The following is a 19,372-nucleotide window of genomic DNA, read 5'->3' on the forward strand; positions in this document are numbered from 1 at the left end:
CCCTGAGAACCTCACTCACCCATTGAGATTTCTGTTGGTTTAAAGCGACATTCCAGCTGCTGAAGCTCCGTGACCTGCAGTGTTTTCCCAGCCCAGATCCAAGGCAGGTGGTCCCCAAGAACACTGTTTTTTTTTTTTTTTTTTAGTTTGAGCTATATTGTTTATTTGTGTATAGAGGGTATGAAATACTTATACACAAGTACAGCTGATGAATGAGGCCACAGAGTAACTCTTTTCCTGGCAGGCATTACAGGAATGGCATTTAACCTATTTTCATTTGCCTTGACAACAACCTGCAACTCTAATGCACATTTATTTTCAAACAGTGGTCTTGGGAAGCAGTGCTGTATCTGACCGTTGTGTTGACTGTAACATGTGAGATGATGCTTTCTCACTAGAGACGTGGATGTTTTTTGCCATTCTGATGGTAAATGATGAGACAGCCTACCATGGATTTCAGCACCCCTTCTGTGTTTGATCAGCAAAAAGGTAAAATGCTGCTTTAATACATCCTTTGCTTCTTAGCATTTTTAGTCCAACGGTAGAGATTTACAGTTGTAAGGAGAGACAGGTGTGTGTGTGTGGTGTGTGTGTGTGGGGGTGTACATTGGCTATGTAGAATGTGTAAAGAGGATTTCACCTGAAAAACAAACCTGTTCTAATTTGATAAGCATTTAGAAAAATAAGCTTATGATCTGTCTTGTTGAAGTATTTTTACCTACAAATTTTTTTAATTGGGTTTCAAGCACATCAGCTTCAGATAGTATCATTTTTATTCTTTTTTTTTTCAAGTCTTAAAAAAAACGTATTAGAGTGAGTAATATAAGAAGACATCATGTATCTCTTTTCAGCCTATTAACCCAATATGTCATTGCTATAGCTTCATCAGTATCTTTTGATTTCCTTCAGGAACAAATGTTGCCCATATTTATGCTGGGGTTGATATATTATCTCATCCAAGGTTGTGTAATGACTTACAACTATGTTGTTATTTGCAATGATAGGGTATAGCTTCCTTATTAACAATTTCCAAGTGGAAGTAATTTCACACAAGAAAATGTTGCTATGAAATCAACTCATCCTTATAATAAGCATGTATTTAGCCATACAGTCTATGTGTGTACATTTCACAAATGTAGTATGTATATATGCGTGTGTATGGAATACTTATGTGTAATTAGACATCTTCTCTATATTTTTATAGGAAATTTCCATTCTGTAAATGTAATAAATATTTTTTAGAATCTTTCTTTAAATATCTCACATCTAAACCACTTTCTATAGTTTGAATATTCTTGAAGATCCTAAGTTCCTTTGGTGATTTTGCTTATTTTGGCTACCACATGAAATGGTGGTTTGTGAAAGCCTCATTGAGAAAATTCATTGCTTCCTTCTTTTCCCCTTTTCCTGCTATAGGCCATAATGTGTTTACTACCCCTCAAGCTACATCTGGTTTTGTGGGTGAATTATTTTAGCTCAGTGGGTTTCTCAAATGATAAATTTATATTTAGATTTCTGAGTTAATTATATGCATATAGTGTGTTCCACAGGTCTTAACTCATTTAGAATAGTGTGTATGTGTGTGTGCGCGTGTGAGAGAGAGTATGTGTATGCCTTCAGAGCGTGCTGGTTCACACTGCGTTTGAATACAAAGACCATAGAGAAAGGCATTGTTACAGCTGTACCCACCATCCTTTCCTCTTCGTACATTTTGTATCACTGATGGCAGTCAGCAGAAGTGAAAATCTGCTTGGAACCAAAGAGCTCATACTGTCTAAAAAATGATGTTGTTGAGCCATGCAATCCACAGAGAAACACAATGGGTTTATTTTTGAAGACTAATTTGAGGAAGCTGGGACTGACTGTGGAAGAACCAGGCCTTTGTAAAGAAATCGGCTGTTCAGTGCTGTGCCTTCTAATAGGATTGAGCACAAAATATAGCTAATATATTGATATATAATATTTATTTTCTTATAGTACCATTCATGTGAGAAATTTACGGCAATTCCTCCACGCAAGGCCTGATTCTCCCCAATGAAAGTTAACCCTCTCCCTGCCATCTCTATCTCTATTTCTTAATCCTTTCTCTTTCTAGATGTGCTGTGATATGGTGGGAATAACATGGATTTCTAAATCTTACAGACATAAGTCAGAATGGCTGATCAGCTACTTCTTGGCTGTGTGACCTTGGCAAGTCACCTACCCACTCTGGGCCTTAGTTTCCTCAACAATAAAATGAAGAAAATGATGCTTACCTAGCAGAGTTGTTGTGAGAATCTCACAATATGTTTAAAGCACCTATCACATTGCCTAATGCACAATAAGTATTTTTGATTTTTGCAGCCGTTCTTATTATTGCTGTTATATTTTTACCACCTTGGACTGGGAGTTTCTAAAGTGCAAAAGACTATTCACCTCTCTATCTCCAGCTTGAATTTATCAGTCCTCAGAACAAATGAGGGCTTAGTTAGCACTGGCTAACTAGATTACACTAATTATTTTTTTTCCAGAACCCCAGGGTATCATTTAGAGCAAGCCCTAGAATAATAATTAACCAAATGATACCTGAATAGTTCTATTATTCCATTAATCCTTCCTCTTTCTTAAAAGCATGATAAGACCATAATAGGTTTAGACCATTATATATATTTTAAATATTATATTATTAGGCAAACCATAGGGAAGTGACTTCCTCTAGAAAAGTTGAGTGTGAGGCTTTAGTAAAAGGTTTTCCGTGAATTCTTAATTTCAGAAGAATCAAAACTCTAGTGGCACTGGCTTCCCATGCAGATATTGACAGAAAACATTACATCTGGAAGAACCTTAGAAGTCATGCAAACCACTGGTTCTCAAACTTGGCTGCATGTATGAATTGTTTGGGGAGATTTTGAAAATGCCAATGCCTTGATCCTGCCCATGGAGATTCCAATACAATTGGTGTGGGAGATGGCCCAATAAAGTCTCCCCAGGAAGTTCTAGTGTACGGCAAAGATTGAGAACCACTCATCCAATCCATCCCTCTGACATTTCAGATGGGAAAACAGAAGCACAGAGAGGTTCAAGGTTGGGCCCTCTCAATAATCATAACACATGGCTAATTAGTAACAGAGAGGGCTGAGACCTAGGTATTCTCTATCCAGACAACAGAATAAGAGGAATCTTACTGGTCATGGACAGTCTCTGGCACTAACAACTACTCTGGGGTGAGTGTAGACCAGAACTCTGGTTCATGGTTGCCCAGAGAATGGCAGAATGATATGATACAGAATGACTTTTGGGGCTCTAATGAGTTGGATTTGATATGTCTAAATCCCCCCAACTGACTTTTTCTATATTTCTCTTTAGCTAGAGGTAACAAGACATCCTTGCGTCAGGAACTTGGTGACAGATAGACGTTTGCTCAAGACCTGTCTCAGCCTTCTTTGCAGTTGCATGAACTTGGACAAACAAACTGATCTCCTCTGGATAATATTAAATATTCACAAGGTTGCTGGGAGGCTCAAAGACTGGCCAAGGGGATCAGGGCCATGTCTCCAGCTTGCTTTGTAAAATTGTGAGGAAGGAGGCCTGGGTCTTCAGGACCCTGCACTCCTATGTGTGAGCTTTGCTTTCACCATGGCAACATCTATTCGGGTCCCATGAGCTCTTCCAGGCTGTCTTCCCATTCAGAGCCAACACGCAGGAAAGGACCTGTAGTAAAATCATTTTACTACAGAACACAAAGGCTCCCGCGGTAGTCAACGTGTTATGTAACTGAAGATATTTGCATTTTGAGCTTTGTCACTACTCATGGAAACAAAAGCTTTGCTGTGCCTGTCGGAGTGCTAAGCCTCAGATAGAAAATGGGAGAAGGGTAATCTCCAGGGCCTTGCCTACCCGTCTGTGGTGTTGAGAGCAGAGAGGGCATGGCCCTGCCCAGGCTGTGTGAGGAAATGTGTTTGGCCCTGGGAGGTGTGTTTGCAGGGAGCTGTGTGGGCCGTGGGACACCCTCCCAGGCTGTTTCTCTTGTCCAGCTGCTGGGAGAATGGGAGGAAGGGCTCGGTCTTGCAGCCCAGATTAACACAGTGTATTAGTATCTTAGGCTGCTGTAACAAATTACCACAAGCTGAGGGCTTTAAACAGCAGAAATTTATTCTCTCACAGTTCTGGAGGCTAGAAGTCTGAAATCAAGATGTCAGGAGAGGGCACACTCCTAGAGCCTTTAGGGAAGAATCTTTCCTTACCCCTGCCAGCTTCTGCCTGCTGTGGCTGCATCACTCCAGTCTCCACCTCCATCTTCACATGGGCTTCTCCTCTGTGTGCGTCTCTTCTCTGTGTGTGTCTCAAACTCCCTCCACCTCTCTCGTAAGGATACATGGAACTGTATTTAGAGACCTTCCAGATAATGCAGGATAAACTCCTCCTCTCAGGGTCCTTGACTGAATCACATCTGTTAACATATAAGGTAATATTCACTGTTTTGCCATATAAGGTAAAAGTCAGTCACAGGTTCCAGGGATTAGGAAGTGAACTATCTTTAGGGCCACCATTTAACCCCTACGTTGAGTGTGAAGAGATCAAATCTCAGAAAGCATCCACCCTTGTGTCTTGGTTTTTGGTAAAGTCCATCCTCATTTAAGCTAGAAGGAAAGCTGGCGTACGAGAGGCAGGACTCTGCAGGCCCTTCCCTGGAGTACATGACGAGAGGTACCATTCACTGAGCACTTAGCAGAGCCAGACTCTGTGCTGAGGACTGTACGCAGACAGCTCTTGTCACCCTCCCATCAGCTCCACTATTATTACACCTGTTAACTGATGAGGAAGCTCAAAAAGGTTGTGAGCTGCCCAACTTTACCACAAGGTAAAATGGCACAGCTGGGACTCCAGTCTAAACCTCTTTGACTTCAATACCCATGTTCTTTCTACTATTGTACGTCTCTTCCTTGGCCAACTATAAAGTTTAATAAAAAAAAATGAGGGCCGGCCCGGTGGCGCACTGGAGAGTGCGCCGCTTGGGAGCGCGGCGGCGCTCCCGCCGAGGGTTCAGATCCCATGTGGAGACCGGTTCCCGCTCACTGGCTGAGCGCGGTGCGGGCGCAACACCAAGGTTTGCAATCCCGTTGCCGGTCCCCGGTATGGGCGCGACACTGAGGGTTGCGATCCCGTTACTGGTCAGTAAAAAAGACAAAAAGGGAAAAAAGAAAAATGAGATTAATGAAGCATTTATTTTCACAATCAAGCTGTTATCCCAAAGTGTTGTAGATTTTTAAAGCTCCCACACACAGATGTGCTAGTTTTAAATCTCAACCTCTCATTTAAAATGGAAATGCTAAGCAAAAAGATTGGTTCTCTGCTGAAAAAGCAAAAGTTAAAATTCTGGTGTGACAAGCAGATGTCTCCAAAGGAAGAATAAGCAAAATTTGGAAGGGGGTTGGGAAGAAGAGCAGGGGAGAGGCAGGCCTAGGAGACAGGAAAGGGAGGGGACTGACTTGGGCTCGGCTGATGACATTAGGCGCAGAGACCTTGAGTGGGACTCTGGAATGAAACCCAGGATCACTGAGGAGAATTCTATGATTGACTTTTAGATTGACAGTCCAGATAAAGGAAGACTAGCTGGCAAATCACCAGTCTACTTATTTAGAAGCAGATTATCTGTTGCCTCTGAGAAGATGCTCAGCCTTCTCCCTCTCTTTGTCAAGGAAGAGGAGCAGAGAACAAGAGAGATAGGAGAAGAGCCCTTTCTCCAGTGTTCTTGCCCACTCAAGACCACACCCAGACAGCCATGTTTGCTAAAAGCCTGCCCTGACCTTTCTCTGCCTCCTTCTCTGTGAGACCCCCCTTCTTCCTCCTGTTAACCAGCTCCTGGGAAAGACTGTGACAGATCCGTCCACTCTGGAGTCTCTGCCATGGCCCCATCTGTGACCAGCTCGGACAGGTTCTGCCCCTGGTACCTGAGTATTCCTCTCCTTCCACCATTCACGGCTCCTCCTATGGACTCCATAGAAGGAAGTGCCTGATTATCCAAACAGTTACCATTCACAGCTTTGAAGAGCTGTGAAACTGCAAGTGATCAGGGGACAGTGTCATTGGCAGGATTCTTCTCCACAGGACAGTCTACTGTCCCAGGGGAGAGGGCCACTTACCAGAAGTATGCATCCCAAGAAGGAGGATCCTGGAGAGGTATCCAGTGGGGATTAAGGCCCATCTGGGCAGCCACATCTCCTGAGTCAACCCTGGTATTGTTTCCACAACGTTGCCAGGTCAGCTTCAGAAGGCCACCCCTCACCTCAGCCCCTGCTCCTAAAGTCAGCTGGGTTACACTCAGCTTTTCCTGCCATCTGTATGTATGAACTCCACAACATTTCCAAAACTAAGCAACTGTGCTGGGTACCTGAAATCCGTGAGTTTTCCCTTTGATACCACCATTTTGATGCAAGGATATTTTAGTGGAACTTAAAAGAAAGCCACTAAACTTGTAGCTGTTTTTATTCTGAAACAAACATCTCACCTATGGGGCAAGGTAAAAAGGTGAGGATCCAGATGCACTGAGGTCCAAGGTTGCTGTCTCAGTCCATTGTGTGCTGCTATGACACAATACCACAGAATGGGTCATTTACAATGAACAGAAATTTATTTGGCTGGGCCGGCCCGGTGGCGCACTGCTACAGTGTGCCGCTTGGGAGCGCGGTGGCGCTCCCAACGAGGGTTCGGATCCCACATACAGACCAGTTCCCGCTCACTGGCTGAGCGAGGTGCGGGTGCAACACCGAGGGTTGCGATCCTGTTGCCGGTCCCGGTCCGGTACGGGCGCGACACTGAGGGTTGTGATCTGTTGCCGGACACAAAAAAAAAAGAAATTTATTTGGCTCATGGTTCTGGAGACTGGGGAGTCCAAGATCTAGGAGTCACATCTTGCAAGGGCTTTCTTACTGCATCACAACATAGTGGAAGGTATAACGTGGTGACAGAGTATGAGAAGGGGCTGAACTCATCTTTTATAAGGACCCCACTCCTGTGATCACAGCAGCAATCCATTCATGAGAGCAGAGCCCTCATGACCTAATCACCTCTTAACGGTCCCACCTCTCAACACTGTTGCATTGGGAATTGAGTTTCCAATTGTAGTAGATTGAATTATGTCCCACAAAACTCACTGAAGCATGAATTGTGTTCTCCAGGTTTTATATATTAGAAACTCAGCCCCTACTGTGACTGTTAGGAGGGTGGGAAATCCTATTATGGTAATTAAAAGGTGGAGCCTTGAAGAGGTGGTTAGATTGTAGAACCATGCCACAGTGAATGGATTAAAGATGGTGGTCAGAGGTGTGGTTCTGAGGGCTTTAAAAGGAGAGTGAATGAGGAGGTTGCTCTCTCTGCTTCCACCGTCTTGCAATGAGAGACCCTTGGGTCACTGTCATCACCACCACCAGATGGACTTTGGACTTTCCAGCCTCAGAAACTGTAAGCAATAAATTTCGTTTTCTTTATAAGTCACCCAGCTCCAGGTATTTTATTATAAAGTAACAGAAACAGATTAATACACTAATACATGAACTTTGGGTGACACATTCAAACCATAGCAGTTGGTGTAAAAGATGGGATATGGATGGGTTAGACACCATCTTACAGAAAGACCATATCCAACCAGGAGTCACATGTTTAGCACACTTGTAACTCTCAAAAAGCCTGTCATTCATTCAATGCAGTGTCTGCTGATTCTGAGAATGCCCTTACATCATGAATGATCTACATCTCAGATCTTCTGACTTATCTTTTTTTTTTTTTTCGTGACCGGCAACGGATGGCAACCCTCAGTGTCGCGCCCGTACCAGACTGGGACCAGCAACAGGATCGCAACCCTCGGTGTTGCCCCCGCTCCTCGCTCAGCCAGTGAGCAGCCAGTCTGTATGTGGGATCCAAACCCTCGGCGGGAGCGCCGCCACGCTTCCCAAGCAGCGCACTGTAGCAGTGCGCCACCGGGCCGGCCCTGACTTATCTTTTAAAGTCATGATGGTTTTACCCTGATATTAACTTTCAACTAATGAATAGGTTTGCATGCTTAATAAGCGCCCCTAGTTTATTTTCTCTTTGTGAAACTTAAGAATGGCACTTGCTCACTGATGAGGCTATTCTCATTTTATTGGCTATATTGGGGGAAGAAGAGAAGGGTGAACATTCCAGGCTACACAGGAAATATTTTCATTTCTGGGCCGGCCCGGTGGCGCACTCGGTAGAGTGCGGCGCTTGAGAGCGCGGTGGTGCTCCCGCCAAGGTTTCAGATCCCATATAGAGACCGGTCCACTCACTGGTTGAGCACGGTGCGGGCGCGACACCGAGGGTTGCGATCCCGTTACCGGTCACGAAAAAAGACAAAAAAGGAAAAAAAAAAAAAGAAATATTTTCATTTCTAAACGTGCCTGCAGAACTTAAAAATACGTGCATATAATGTTTAATAGTGTTCTAATCCTTTTTTAATTTTTTGTTGGAAAATAATTCCAAACTTAACAGAAATGTAAGGATAAATCATTTGGGGGTAGAGGTGTTTCAATATTAGTGTCAACTGGCTCTGACAGAGTTTAAAATAATATTTTTTCCTAAAGTGTCTGGTTTCAGATGGTCACAGCAGAAACCAATTTAAGAATGGATCCTGGAAGTGCTTTCTCTTAGAATAGTAGTACTTTTAGAATTGGAAGAAACCTTAGTGAATATATAAAACAACTCCTTCACTCTTTATCCGTGAAAACTGAAATATAGAGGGATTAGCTGGGGGACAGTGGAGGGAAAACTGTGGCCACGGGGGCCAAACTGAATGCTCAGATTCTAGTGGATTCCAGTGCTGCCACTTACTGTGTGACCCAGCTCTTTAACATCTCCATTCCTTGTTTTCCTCGCTTTATAAGATGATGATACCATAAAGGGTTGTTATAAAGGCTGATTAATACATATAAAGCACCTGAACCATGCCTGACCCTCAGTAATCACTCAGTAAGTGCTAGTGATTATTACAAATGACTTACCTAAGGTCACATGGATAACCAGTCTTCCCAGGTTAAAGGATCTGCCACCCTTCAAGTTGTCTGCTCCTCTGTAATGAATTCATGGCACAGCACCTCTTCTTCATTTGGAAGTTGGAAGGAACAGAATTTGCCTGAGCAGGAAAACTATATCAGAAGGAAATTCATTCTCCAGGGAGGCTTAGAGACCTTGGAGTGCTTCTGTTTACACTTTCCTCTGTTCCTGGTGTTCTGTGCTCTGAGTCCATGATGACTTCTAATAATAACTGTTTGCTTTTCTCAGAAGCCAGCCTACCTCTTCCATTCCACCTTCCATGCTGGTGCCAGGCAAGCTGCTGGGCTCTGCTGCTCTATCCAGTTTTGAGGCAGAACCTCACTGTTTTCATTATTATAGTTTTATAATGTTGTACTATTACAGGAAATCTCCTTCGATACTAATTTTTTTTTTTTCTTTTTCGTGACTGGTAAGGAGATCACAACCCTTGGCTTGGTGTCGCCCGCACCGCGCTCAGCCAGTGAGCGCACCGGCCATCCCTATATAGGATCTTAACCCGCGGTGGGAACGCCGCTGCGCTCCCAGTGCCACACTCTCCCGAGTGAGCCACGGGGTCGGCCCTCGATACTAATTTTTTAAAAATTTTATTCAATAGTCTCACCCATTTGTTGTTTCCTCTTTTGTTTGTTTTTGCTTTTGGAACGTTAATATGTTTACACACTTCCAAGGCATAAAAAATGTACAACAAATAATTCACCCTCTCCCCCAACTCCAGCCACCAATTTCCTCCCTGGAAGCAAAACAATGTAACCAGTTTCTTATACTCATACATCCTCCCAGAGAGATTCTGTGTATTGGTAAGCAAATATTTAAGTATATTCTTTCTTCTTCTTTAAGCCATAAAATTATCCATTTATTTTTACAAATGAAAGTTAATATTTTCCTAACCTCTTCTCCCCAAAAATTGCTGAAACATTGATTGAAATGACGTTAAACATAAATGAATCTGGTAATAATTAAAATTGCTTATATAATTTACTCTTCCTATTTAGGAACCAGCTGTGTATTTCCATAAATTCTACTCTTCTGTTACATCCCACAATAAGTTTCTGTAGTTTCCCTCATTTAGATTATGAATATTTTGGTGAAGTTTATTCCCGGGTGTTTTATATTTTCATTGTAAAGGGTTATTTGCCTCTTTATATTATTTAATATAGAACTATCTAGTTTTAAATTTATGGCAGTACTTCAAAAATTCATGGAAAAATAGAATTAAAAGATAATACAAATCTTCTCATTGACTTTTTGAGATACTCTCGTATTTTTAAATCTGACTGACTTAATCAAATCTTATTAATTCTACTAGCTCTGTAGTTAATTCCCTTGTGCTGCTAAATAGATAATTAAATCATTCAAGCAATGAGGGGCAGTGCCACTTAGTAGTTAAGAATCCTGGCTCCAGATGAGATGAACAGGTTTCAAATCTTGCTCTGCCACTTAATAGCTGTGCAACTTTGGGAAAGTTATTAAACCTTCCTGTGCTTTGATTTCCTCGTCTATAAAGATACTACCTACGTCATAAAGTAGCTGAAATAAATAAATGGCCTAATTCAAATGAAACTGTTAGGACTGTGCCTGGAACGTAAGTTAGCTATTATTAAATTATGAGTATTTTGCTCTTCCTTAATGTTTATGATATCTCATTGCTTTTTTTAATTTTAACATTTACTTGTACATATTTGTGGGGTACAGTGTGTTGTTTCAATACACGCATATACTGCACAATGCTTCACTTAAGGTAAAGAGCATAGTTGTGTCCACCACTTCTCCTCCCCCATCCCCGACTCTCCTTCCCTCCCAGCCTCTGGTAACCATTATTCTACTCTCTACTACTATGAGAACTACTTTTTTTTTTCAGATTCCACATATGAGCGAGATCATAGTATTTATAGTATTTATCTTTCTGTTCCTGGCTCGCTGATGGTTTTCAGTTCCAGCCATGTTGCTGCAAATAACAGGATATCATTTGTTTTTATACCTGAATAGCATTCCATTGTGTATATACACCACAGGTTTTTTATCCATTCACCAGTTGATGGGCATTTAGGTTGATTCCATCTCTTGGCTATTGTGAACCTGGGAGTACGGATGTCTCTTTGATATACTGATCTCATTTCCGTTGGGTATATATCCAGTAGAGGGGTAGCTGGATCATAAGGCAGGTCAATTTTTAGTTCTCTGAGGAACCTCCACACTGTTTTCCACAATGGCTATTCAAATTTACATTCCCACCCACAATGTAGGAGGGTTCCCTTTTCTCCACACCTTCACCAGCATTTGTTATTTTCTGTCTTGTTGATAACAGCCATTCTAACTGGGGTAAGAGGGTATCTCACTGTTGTTTTAATTTGCATTTCCTTGATGATTAGTGATTTTGAGCATTTTTTCCTGTGCGGCTATCTGTATGTCTTCTTTTGAGAAATGTCTGTTCAGGTCCTTTGCCCATTTTTTAATTGGTTATTTGTTTTTTGTTGTTAAGTTGTCTGAATTCCTTATATATTCTGGATATTAGCCCTTGTCTGATACATAGTTTGCAAACACTCTCCCATTCTGTAGGTTGTCTCTTCACTTTGTTGATAGGGTCCCTTGCTGTGCAGAAGCTTTTCAGTTTGGTGAAGTCCCATTTGTGTATTTTTGCTTTAGTTGCCTGTGCCTTTGTAGTCTCACTCAAAAAAGCACCGCCCACTCCCATTTTGTGTAGTCTTTCCCCAGTTTTCTTCTAGTAGTTTCATAGTTTGGGGTCTTAAATGTAGGTCTTTAATCCATTTTGAGTTGATCTTTGTCTCTGGTGAGAGATAGGGGTCAAGTTTCAATCTTCTGCATGTGGATATCCAGTTTCCCACACCATTTCTTGAAAAGGCTGTTCTTTGTTCTTGTTTCGTATCCTACTGCATTAGAGTTTGTCTTATTTCTTTCCTTCTCTATTGTTTCACTATTAGGTACAATGTTTGCAATTGGTTTGAAAAAAATGTACTTAATCATATCAAGAATGTAATCTTCTATTTCTAGATATTAAGCATGTTTTAGGAACAGATAGCAAATTCTATTGAATGCCATTCTGGTCTTTGCTATTATAATCACGTATTTCCCCTTTGTTCTATTGGCATGATATATTTTATTAATGGATTCCTCAAACAAAAATATCTTTATATTCTGGAATAAACTCTATTTGGCCATGTGTATTATTTCTTTAATACCCAACTGAATTCGATCCAGTAGAATTTAATCAATTTATTTTTTTACAAGAATATGCACATTTATCTGTTCAAATAACAAATACATAAACTGAAAAACAGATGAGTAACAAAATACTCAGTAGAGAGTAGAGCTTCAAATTTTCACAAAAACTGGAGATGTAAAACTTATTAAAATTTTCATATTTCATTTTATAATCTCTATAATTATTTGAAATAGCTCTCTAAAAGTCTTCCAAAAGCATACAAATATCAAATTAATTTCAACAGAGGAAGATGGATAAACTTTTCAAAGACAAATTAATTTCTAAGCAAATTGATAAGTCTACTTAATAAAAAGAATCAAGAACAGAAATTAAATATCTGAGTTTAGCAGCATAAATTGCATAAAAAATCAATATAACAGAATATAAGCACAAGGGCACTTCAAAAAGTTCGTGGACAGATAGAATTGAAAGACAGTGGAAATCTTTCCATGATCTTTTTGTTTGTTTGTTTAAGATCATAGAAAATTTGTTCTCTGACCACAATAACAGAAGGAAATTTAGAAATATCACAAATGTGTGGAAATTAAACAACAGTCTCCTAAATAAATAATGGGTAAAAAGAAAAATTTCAGGGAAATTAGAGAGTACTTTGAGATAAAGATCAAAGCTCAATATCTCAAAATTTGTGGGATGCAGGGCTCATGCAGTGCTTAAAGGAAAATTTATGCTTGTAAACACCTATATTAAAAATATGAAGGGCTGGCCCTGTGGCACACTCGGGAGAGTGCGGTGCTGGGAGTGCAGCAATGCTCCCGCCGCAGCTTTGGATCCTATATAGGAATGGCCGGTTTGCTCACTGGCTGAGCGTGGTGCGGGTGACACCAAGCCAAGGGTTGCAATCCCCTTACCGGTCACGAAAAAGACAAAATATATATATATATGAAAAATATATATATATATATATGAAAAATCTCAAAAGTAAGAAAATAGAAAAAGTAGAGCAAACTAAACTAAAGGAAATAACAAAGATTACAACAGAAAGATAGGAAATACAGAATTAAAAAGCAATAGAGAAAATCAACAAAACCAAAAGTTGACTCTTTAAAACGATGAACAAAATTTGCAAACTTTTTCCTAGACTGATCAAAAAAAAAAAAAGAGAGAGAGAGAGAAGACCAAAATCACCAAAATCAGAAATTAGGGGCAGTATTACATTGTCACTGTGGCTTTTTGTGGTGGTAAGATTTAGTTTCTTTCTCTATCTCATTTGCATTTTTGTTCTACCAGTGGGGTTTGTTCTTTTTGTGTATTTCTGGTAGCAATTATCGTTTTTTAGATTCTAGATGCAGGACTTCTTTGAGGATTTCTTGTTGGGCTGGTCGTGTGGTGGTGAATTCCCGCAGCTTTTGTCTGTCTGGAAAATACACTATTTTTCCCTCATTTCTGAAGGATAGCCATGCTGGGTATAGTATTCTTGGTTGGCAGTTTTTTTCTTTTAGCATTTTAAATATATCATCCCCTTTTCTTCTGGCCTGTAGAGTTTCTATTGAGAAGTCTGCTGTTAGTCTGATAGGGGTTCCCTTACAGGTGACTTGATGCTCTTTTCTTGCTTCTTTTAAGATTCTTTCTTTGTCTTTGAACTTTGCCAGTTTGACTATAATGTGTCTTGCAGAGGATATTTTTGGGTTCAATCTGTTTGGGGATTTTTGAGCCCCCTGGATGTGAGGTCCATGTCTCTTCCTATACCTGGGAAGTTTTCCATTATTATTTTGTTGAATAGGTTTTCCATGCCTTTTCCTTTCTCCTTCTCTTCTGGAACACCCATGATTCAAATGTTTGTGCACTTAAGGTTGTCTGCTAGCTCTCTTAAATTTTCTTCATTTTTTACATTTTTTTTTTTTTTGGTCCACCTGGGTTATTTCAAAAAGACTATCTTTAAGATCAGAAATTCTTTTTTCTGCTTGTTCCAGTCTGCTACTTAAACTCTCAGTTGTGTTTTTTATTTTGTTGAGTGAATCTTTCAGTTCCATGAGTTCTGTTATATTCTTTTTCAAGGTATTAATCTCTTTGTAAATGTCCTCCTTCATATCCTGGATTTTTTTCTAAATTCATTATGTTGTCTAACTGAGTTTTCCATATCTCAGTGAGCTTCCTTAAGATGGTTGCTCAGGGGGCTGGCCCAGTGGCGCACTGCTACAGTGCACCGCTTGGGAGCGCGGCGGCACTCCCGCCGAGGGTTCGGATCCCACATACAGACCGGCCGCTCACTGGCTGAGCGAGGTGCGGATGCAACACCGAGGGTTGCGATCCCGTTGCTGGTCCCGGTCTGGTACGGGTGCGACACTGAGGGTTGCGATCCATTGCCGGTCACGAAAAAAGACAAAAAGGAGAAAAAAAAAAAAAAGATGGTTGCTCAGAATTCCTTTTCAGTCATTTCAAGTGTTTCCTACTCTATATGGTATGGTATTTGAGAATTACTGTATTCTTTTGATGGTGTCATATTTCACTGGTTTTCGTATATATGGTATCTCTACATTGATGTCTGGTCATCCGGTAAAGCAGGTGCTTCTTCTATTACTCTGGAGTGGACTTTGAGGAGAGAGATGTCTTCTTCTTTTTCAGGTCTCTACTGGTGACTTACCTTGTGTCAGTGCAGTCAAGTGTCCAGCGGGCTGCCTAAGCAGTGGCTGTGGCTGCTGCTGTGATGTCAAGCCACTTTTGAGGCAGCTGTGGCTGTGGTGGGCTGCCCATGTGGAAGTGATGTTTTTGGTGTGTTTTCTTGCCTGCTCCTGGGCAGAGGGGGCTGCAGTCTTGGCTCCTTGCCTAGGACCTGGGGCATGCTCTCTTGCCTGAGAATTTTATTTAAAACTTAGAGTTTTATGTTAACAAATTGAATTGGTCTATGAGTGTTTGTGTGTGTGTGTGTGTGTGTGTGTTTACCAGTTATGTTAACCTTAGAAAATAAATTAGAAAAATTTTACTTATTTTTGTGCTTAAGTATGAGAATTATTTGCCCCTTGGTCATTTGACATTTATCTTAACATTTTAAATGAATTCACTCAACCCTGCTTTAAAATCTTTATGCTGTTACCATTAGCTTTAATTCCCTCCTGGATGTATAATGAAATCTTCACAGGTATGCTTCCAGTTTTTGGTTAATGTATAAAATTTATTTTTGCTGCAGTGAGTATAAACTCTAGCACAGTGAGGTCTGGCAGGCAGAACACTCGAGCCATAGAGCTCGTACAGCAGGGTGGAGAGTGGGGAACAGGCTGCTGTAAGAGAGAATGGAATGTGGAAATGTGGAATGTCTATCCAGCACCAAAGAAAGGTCACATGTTTACTGGAATAGCTGAAGGCTTTGCCTCTCGAGTGACCAGACAGTTACAGACAGCATTGCACTTAGGCCAGAGGGAGGAATTTGGGGCCTGACTTCCTGCAGCCTTGTCTGGGTTTCACTACTCACTACCTGTGTAACGTTGGGTAAGTCACTTTCCTGCTCTGTTCCTCAGTTTCCTCATCCATACAATAGGAATAATTGTAGTACCTACCTCAGAAGATGAGAAGTAAATGAGTTGATTTATAGAAAGAGCTTAGCACACTGCTTGGCTCATTGTGCAAGTGTCAGCCGTTACTATGACTGTTATCCAGACAGTGACATGGTGCTGAAGAGAGCCCCATGAGCAATGCAATAACAGTGGAGGTTTTTATAGCAAGTGGGAGATGTTCTTCTGTATAAATGATTGCATGACAGGTTTAACTAACTTTAGGGTTGTTCTGAGTCTTTTAATCCCTTCAAATGTGCTACCAAAAGTTCTAGAATTCAAAACTATGCCAGAAACCCAAAAAAGCTAAGAATCTTGACTTTGGACTGAACACAAGATGCTGTGGAATGTGACTGAGGTGGACTTTGGCTGTATCACCAGGATCATGCACATACCACTGCAGAGAGGGTACTTCTACAATCCCTGTTCCCCAAGCCAAAATTCCGGTGAATGAGCTGCAAGAGAAGCCTCTTCTGAAGTGTTAATACTCATTTAGTATATGATAAGATTGCCATTGCAATTAGTGAAGAAAGGGAGAATTATCTAGTAATTGACTATTTGGAAAAAAATTTACTGCAGTGTACAAAAATGAAGTTTAAAAAATTCATGTTAAGTATGGTTAAATGTTAGTGAATAAATAAGGATAAGGTTTCACAGGTTGACCTTTCTAATCATAAAAGCAATGAAATAAATTTTTTAATGTGGTATCCATAGATTTTACTACATAAACCCTGAAAAATGGATTTTTTAAAAAACCAACAAAACCAAACTGAGAGCTTAAGTGGCAAACAGGGAAACGTAACTGCAGCATAAATAATAGATGAAGGGTTAGTATCATTACTGTATATAAAACCATTTCAAATCAAATGGATAAAGACAAATACCTCAAAATAGTAAAATGTAAGAATACAAGGTAATTCATAAAATAGCCATAAGCATATGAAAAAACTCTCAGGAACAATAAAAAAATGGCCATTAAAAATGATATATACTATTCTTTCACATTAGCATTAATTTTTTGAAAAATGAGAATGCATAGTATCATTGTGAATGGGTGAAATGTGTGCTCTCAAGCACTGCTTGGGGGGAGTGTGTTGGTCCAAAGTTTCTGGAGGACAGTTTGACAAAGAGGCAAATCCACTGATTCCCATGTTCACTTCTAGGAATGTGTCCAAAGGAAATAATCAAAGATTCACAAAAAATACATACATTTGTAAAAATGTCATAGCATTATTCAGAATAGCAGTAGAACTTATAATATCAAAGAAGAAAACTATTTAAATGTCAATAATAAGGGAATGATTAAAGCAGTTGTACTAAGTCCAGTCAATGGAATTTTTTGACACATTTTACAAGTAACATTTTTCAGATCTTATGACATGGGAAAATGTTTGTGATCTAATAGTAGGTGAAAAGAAGCAAAAACCAAAACTATATGATTTTTTTTTGTATATTTTAGGATTTTTTTATTTTAAAGGAATTTATTTTTTTAGTTAAAATGTATTAATTATATGTATTTATGGCATACAGAGTTATGTTTCAATACATGTATACAATGTGTGATTATTAAATCAGGGTAATTAGCATATTCATTATTGCAAAACTATCACTCCTTTGCAGTGAGAACATTTGCTCGCTCTTCTAGCCATTGAAGAACACAGAATAAATTATTGTTAATTATAGATGCCTAGCACTACTGTATACCACTAGAACTTATTTTTCCTATCTAGCCATAATTTTATGTTCATTAACCAACCTCTCCCTAGTCCCACTAACCCATCCCATTCCCAGCCTCTACCAACAGCAATTCTACTCTCTACTTCTAAAGTTCAACTTTTCTCTTTTTAGTTTCCACATATGTGTGAGAACATGTGGTATTTATCTTTCTGTGCCTGACTTATTTCACTTAACATAATGTCTTCCAGGCTCATCTATGTTGCCACAAATGGCAGGGTTTCATTCTTTTTCAGGTCTGAGTAGTATTCCATTATGTATATATACCACATTTTCTTTATCCATTCATCTATCAATTAACACCTAATTGATTCCATATCTTGGCTATTGTGAATAGTGCTGCAGTAAACATGGGAGTGCATATAAATATTCTAGTTTCCTGTCTTTTGGATAAATACCCAGCAGTGAAATTGCTGGATCATATGAAAGTTCTATTTTTAGTTTTTTGAGGAACATCCCTGTTTTCCATAATGGATGTACTAATTTACATTCCCATCGGCATTGTGTAAGAGTTCCCTTTTCTCCACATCCTCACCAGCATTTGTTATTTTTCATGTTTTTGATAGTAGCAATTCTAACTGGGGCAAGATGATATCTCATGGTGGTTTTGATTTACATTTCCCTGATGATAGTGATATTGAGTGCTTTTTTCATATACCTTTTGGCCATTGTATGTCTTCTTTTCAGAAATGTCTATTCAGATCATTTGTTCATTTATTAATTGGATTGCCTCTTTTTTTTTTTTTTTGCTAGTTGTTAAAGTTTCTTGAATATTCTGGATATTAATCCCTGGTCACAGATATTTTCTCCCACTCTGCTGGTTGCCTCTTCACTGTGTTAATTGTTTCTTTTGCTGTGCAGAAGCTTTTTAGTTTGATGTAATCCCATGTGTCTATTTTTGCTTTTGTTGCCTGTTCTTTAGAAGTCTTTTCCATAAAATTTTTGCCCAGACCCATATCTTGATGTTTTATCCCTATCTTTTCTTCCAGTAGTTTTATAGTTTCAGTTCTTACACTTAAGTCTTTAATCCATTTTGAGTTGATTTTGGTAAACATGAGCAATATGGGTCTAGCTTCTTTCTTCTGCGTATGGACAACTAGTTTTCCCAGCACCATTTATTGAAGAGGCTGTCCTCTCCCCAATGTATGTTTTTGGCACCTTTGTCAAAAATCAGAGAGCTGTGATTTTTATGCCAGTACCGTGCTGTTTTGATTACTATATTATTGTTATATATTTTGAAGTCAGGTAGTGTAATGCCTCCAGCTTTGTTCTTTTTGCTCAGGATTGCTTTGATTATTCAGGGTCTTTTGTGGTTACATATGAATTCTAGGATTTTTTTTTTCCTGTGAAGAATGTCATTGGCATTTTGATAGGGATTGCATTAAATCTGTAGATCACTTTGGGCATTTTGACAGTATTAATTCTTCCAAACCGTGAACATGGGATTTGTTTCTATTTTTTGTGTGTCCTCTTTAATTTCTTTCATCGGTGTTTTGTGGTTTTCATTGTAGAGATCTTTTACCTCTTTGGTTAAATAGATTCCTAGGCATTTTATATTTGGTAACTATTGGAAATGGAATTGCTTTCTTGATTTCTTTTTCATCTAGATTGTTGTTGGTGTATAGATATGCTACTGATTTTTACTACACTGAGATACCATCTCACGCCAGTTAGGATGGCTAAAATCCAAAAGACTCTGAACAATAAATGCTGGTGAGGTTGCGGAGAAAAAGGAACTCTCATACATTGTTGGTGGGACTGCAAAATGGTGCAGCCTCTATGGAAAATGGTATGGAGGTTCCTCAAACAATTGCAGATAGATCTGCCATATGACCCAGCTATCCCACTGCTGGGAATATACCCA

General features: G+C 39.7%; 1 protein-coding gene across 1 annotated transcript in view; it reads left to right on the forward strand.

The window, feature by feature from the left end:
• Window positions 1-335: 335 nt before the first annotated feature.
• ANKRD55 (ankyrin repeat domain 55) overlaps window positions 336-19,372 on the forward strand; it is a 115,821-nt gene continuing 96,784 nt past the window's right edge. The window contains exon 1 of the mRNA XM_008570037.1: window positions 336-489. Within this exon, the coding sequence (XP_008568259.1) occupies window positions 432-489 (58 nt within the window). The 5' untranslated portion in view covers window positions 336-431. The remainder of the gene's footprint in view (window positions 490-19,372) is intronic.

Source organism: Galeopterus variegatus, unplaced genomic scaffold, assembly GCF_000696425.1.
Source record: "Galeopterus variegatus unplaced genomic scaffold, G_variegatus-3.0.2 Scaffold562, whole genome shotgun sequence".
NCBI lineage: Eukaryota > Metazoa > Chordata > Mammalia > Dermoptera > Cynocephalidae > Galeopterus > Galeopterus variegatus.